This window comes from Berghia stephanieae, chromosome 12 (genome assembly GCF_034508935.2).
Source record: "Berghia stephanieae isolate SIO BIC M18660-M18661 chromosome 12, UCSD_Bste_1.3, whole genome shotgun sequence".
Taxonomy (NCBI): domain Eukaryota; kingdom Metazoa; phylum Mollusca; class Gastropoda; order Nudibranchia; family Aeolidiidae; genus Berghia; species Berghia stephanieae.
The window spans coordinates 7,381,812-7,386,811 of NC_088371.1; the positions used below are offsets into that span (position 1 = coordinate 7,381,812).

The 5,000-nt window shown below is 38.4% G+C and overlaps 2 protein-coding genes across 3 annotated transcripts in view; both read right to left on the reverse strand.

Moving 5' to 3' along the window:
* LOC144957540 (uncharacterized) overlaps positions 1-1,453 on the reverse strand; it is a 9,440-nt gene extending 7,987 nt beyond the window's left edge. Inside the window, exon 1 of the mRNA XM_078888887.1 lies at positions 1,374-1,453. Coding sequence (XP_078745013.1) covers positions 1,374-1,453 — 80 coding nt within the window. The remainder of the gene's footprint in view (positions 1-1,373) is intronic.
* Positions 1,454-1,844: 391 nt separating this feature from the next.
* The window catches only part of LOC144958270 (protein meiotic P26-like), a 37,683-nt gene continuing 34,527 nt past the window's right edge, over positions 1,845-5,000 (reverse strand). For both annotated transcript variants that reach the window (XM_078890132.1, XM_078890133.1), the window contains exon 3: positions 1,845-5,000. This exon is cut by the window's right edge and continues 470 nt beyond it. In XM_078890132.1, coding sequence (XP_078746258.1) covers positions 4,671-5,000 — 330 coding nt within the window. In that variant the 3' untranslated portion in view covers positions 1,845-4,670.

Consider the following 5,000-nt stretch of genomic DNA (forward strand, 5'->3'; position numbering starts at 1 on the left):
AAAGAGCACATTATCAGTGTAGGTAGTTAGTTAGAGATCACCGTAAAGTCTCATCCAGGCATAGGCACAAGATCCCAAATAGAGGAACACACCCAAATGTTTACAAATCATTACACATTCAAAACAATATATATATGTATGTATGCATATATATATAGAAATGTATATATGCATATTATATGTATATATATATATATTTATATACATATGTGTGTGTGTGTGTGTGTGCGTGTGTGTGTATGTATAAATATACACATACATATAATATATATATATATATATATATATATATATATATATATATATATATATATATATATAATTACGTAATAGAGAGATGATTTACAAGGAAAAAATATCATCTCCCAAAACTAACTATACCTTTGACTGTTTCCCTCCAAGCCAGGGTATCCGGCCAGGGCCAGGACAAAATCCAAGTAATCTCATTCCAAGACAAAGACAGAAAGCAAGTTGGAAAACAGACATAGGAGGATAGAAGACACAGTATTAGCCAATTAACTGCCGTACTTCGGCAAAACTCGTATTTAGAAATTTAGCAAGAAAACTCATCCTTCAAGTATCGATCGATTTAAATGTCATCTTGACAAAAAAAATCTCAAACCTAGGACTTCCGTTAAGCATTAATGGAGTGGCATATTTGTCGAGTGCTTGCCAAGATGAGTGTCATATAAATCGATCGATATTTGAAAGACGAGTTTTCTGGCCAAATTTTTAAATACGTGTTGTTGTTTTGTTTTGTTTTTTCAGAGTAGGGCATTGAACTGGTCGTGTGTCCTCCCTCCTCCCCACTATGCGGCTATGTGGTCTTATGGTATGCATGACACTCGCTTCCGGATCGGAAGGTCCTGGGTTCGAGCCTCGCTCGGCGTATAGTTAAGTACTTGGAAAATGCTCTTTATTCGCAGTTTCTCACCGTATTCAGGTTTAAAAGGAGTACCTGGCTGTTAACAGCGTTGTCTCTGGAGGAAAAAAAATTGTAATATCGCCTACCAGGCGTCATGTCTCGTTCTACATGTTACGTGTTGCTGTTGGTCAGGGGCCTTTTGTAAAGCGCTTTGAGCACGTTTAGTGGATATTGCGCTTTATAAAAGCTAAGGTTTAAATACGATAATTACTAAGTTGAAGAATAACACCGCGCGCTGATAAAAAAAAACCCCAAACAAAACACTTATAAATAATTTAAGCCAGAAAACTCGTCCTTCAAATATCAATCGATTAAAATGACCTTCATCTTGGCAAAAACTCTCAAATCTGGGACTTCCGTGGATATTTCGTGATGTCCCAGGTTTGAGAGTTTTTGGCAAGATGAGGGCCATTTTAACCAGACCTGTCTTACTCACTCACTCACTCACTCAATCCTCTCGGAGCATTCCGGCACTTGAGGCGATGCAAGGGTCTCCACCTGGTTGTCAGCAGCTATTCTTGGGGCCATCTGGAGGGATAGATAGGCCTCTCTGATTTAGGTTCCTCTCTACGGTACGTCTCCAAGTCTACTTGGGGCAGCTGCCAGCCTCTTATGGTTCTCACACTACTATGTTATGACGATCGACCCAATCAGCAAAGTCCGGTCAGCATTCGTGCACCGTCGCGAACCCGCCCGGTAGCATCGTCACAACACACCGTTCAACTAGATGCTCTGCCGTTTCGGGTTCTTGCCCATATCGGGTACATGTGGGACAGGTGGAAAGTCGGTCGGTCTGTCAACTACTACGATTAATCCGTAGACTTACGAAATTTTGAGTCCAATTTCAGAACTTCGTGAGCATCTCTAAGCTACGTCATTAAAACTTAATGAGAATGAAAGTTGGTGCCAAAATACATAGTTATAAGTATTTTCAAGTGTTATTTAATCTAAGCGAGGGAAAATTGTTAACTCACTCAATCCTAGATATTTTTGCTACTTTTCAAAATTGGAAAAAATGTATTAAAAATGAGTATTTACATAGTGTCATTCAACTACCATTAGTATGTGAAAACAAAAAAAAACATTAGCTTGATACTACGCCTATAATTTGAACCATAAAAATGTAATAAATAGGCATGGGGTAAAGTAACCCGGGTAAACAACGGATTTAGTGAGTTAAATCTGTAAAATTAATGCTCAGCGTGGCTCAGCGGTACAGTCTTTGCTTCGTACCCGGAAGGTACCAAGTTCGAGCACCCGCTGTTTGGCCTTGAGCAAGTCACCTCGCTTTAGACCAATTTGCGGCGCTGCACTGCGGCTAACGCCTGGGTTATTCCAGTCTTCCATTGGAATAGACCATAAACACAAATTTCCCCTATGGGATGAATAAAGGGAATTAAAAAAAAAAACTATAGCCTTACAATTTCTGTCTCTTAAAAACTACGAATTTTTAACTTTTCAAAAAGGTGGTTGAGATTTTAACCCTATCCTTACCACCCATATGATAATCGTCACATTCGTTACGATGCAGTCAACATTTTTCTAATTCTGAAAATCATAATATTTGAACAAAAATGTTTGCGATTGTTAAAGTATATTAACACTGTGTTGAAGAGATCGTTTAGCAGAATAAAATATGTGTGTCAAATACTAACAGCTTTTGTGTTTGAGTGAAATAAATCTATTTTGTATAGGTTGGGTGTGAAGTTTGGGAAGAATACAGAAAATGACCGGTAAGGAGAGAGTTAATTGATGAATATTTGAATGACGATTTTTTGGCCAAAATGTTTAAATACGTGTTTCTTCATTGTACGGCAGTATCAGTTATCAAATGAACACATCACAGCAGTTTTAAGTGAAATAGAAAAGATTAAAAATGCATATTATTACCAATGTCATGTTAAATAATAAATAATAGCAGGGTTGCCAATTCGGGAGGCAAAAATTTAACTGAACTTTTGCGAGAGCACATCCATCCGTGTCTGTCTGGCTGGCTACGTGGTCTTGTGGTATGACATGACATTCGCGTTCCGGTCGATTTTCTATAAAAATATTATAGTACACGCCGGATTGTTTTTGTTTTTGTTTTTAAGAGTTTTACGGCGCTTGCAACACATTGAGGTTATATCAGCGCCAGTAAAAAGGAAGAAAATGGGATAGTAAAAAGTTCTAGAATTATAATTAAAGCACAAAAGAAAAGGTAAGACAAATGGAAATTGGTTCAGATAGGGAACAGATGTAGATTCCAAGAGCACACCGTCAAAGTACTTACTTTGAGATCACCTAAAAGTCTCATCCAGACACAAGCACAGGTCCCAACTAAGAGGAATACACTCAAATGTTTACCAATCATATAATATAATATGTAAACTAAACATAATACAATGCATAACAGAGAGATGATTTACAAGGGGAAAAATATCATCTCCCAAAACTATAACTATGCATTTGACTGTTTCCCTCCCAGCCTAGGAACTCCAGCAAGGATCAGGACAAAACTAAGTAATCTCATTCCAAGACAATGACAGGAAGCAATTGGAAAACGGGTATGGGGGGGGGGATAGAAGACACAGCATGTACCCCCCTGCCCACTATGGGAGGTCAGGATCCCGACCCAGACGCCGGATTCTAGCTCGCTCTCGTGAGAAGCCAAAAAGCGTGCTAGAAACCGAGCGTGTCGAAATCCGATTCTCATGGGAGAGTTCACGACTTACTATACTATAGATAAAATTCGGTCATCCAGTTCCAGCGTGTCGTGTTGCAGATCATGCCGGAATTCAGGGGCTAGAATCCGGCAAGTACTGAACCGCCTTGCCGGGTTTGAGTCACGTGTCATGAGAATTTATTAAGTAATAAAACAAAAATAAATATAAGAGCTTTTCAAAAAAAAAAAAAAGAAAAAAGAAAAGTACACAACACCAAACGCGGAACGTTTCGGGCTCAAAACACCTTTTTAGCCGACAACAAAAAAAAAAAAACAAACAAACAAACAATGAAAACAGAAATACATCAATGTATTTATGTTTTAATTGTCTTCTGTGGTTGGCTGAATAAGGGTTTTGAGCCCGAAACGTTCCGTGTTTGGTATTTTGTTCTTTTTTTTAAAAATCTATTATATTCATTTTCTTTATTTTTACTCTTTCCATTTCACAGCTTCTAGCAGCTTAACTCACTCAACCCTAACACGGACTTTTTCCAATGTTGTCCCGACTTATTTTTACCCCATGCCTATTTATTACATTTGTCTGAGACAAATTATAGGCGTGGTATCAAAGCTTTTGTTTTTAGTTTTTGCATGTAATGATAGTTGAATATAACTATGTACATGCTCATTTTTAATACATGTTTTTCCAGTTTTGAAAAGTAGCAAAAATCTCTAGGATTGAGTGAGTTAATACCACTTTGATTGGACAATTAATGAAAGGTTATCACTAAGATATGCTGGCTTGTTATACAGAAATAAAGATCAGAACAAGTGTGTATGAAAGGTGCCAGACAAAGAAAGAAAGAAAAATACAAGTAAAAAACCATCCCAAAAAATCAGTCTACCTCGACTGGGGATCGAACCTTAAACCTTCTGATTACCGGTCATTACATTAGATGGCAGTACGTCTGTCTGACTGGTAATCAGAAGGTCTGAGGTTCGATCTCCAGTCGAGGGAGATATATTTTTTGGGGAGGGGGGGGGGGGACACACTAGTTCAGATCTTTATCTTATACCAGTGCCTGCTCCCTAGTGTTTTTCTTATATAGAAATAGCGTAATATCCTAAAGTATTCAGAGACCGATAATCGTCTTTGTTGTATCGGAATACGCACACCTCACTTGCATCCGGTCCGCCGTTGACGACGTATATACATCCAGCACTAGTCACAGCGATATTCAAAGGAATAGTTAACCCGTCTTTCTCGGTCAGCACCTCCCAGAGGCGTCCATTTTTGGCAATGATATACACTTCCCTATTGCACAAAACGATCGTATTATCATCAGAATCAACGGTCAATCCGCTCAAGTGAATATAATCGTCAGCCGGAAGACGGAAGTCACGTGAGTTGAAACGACGAAGTAATTTGCC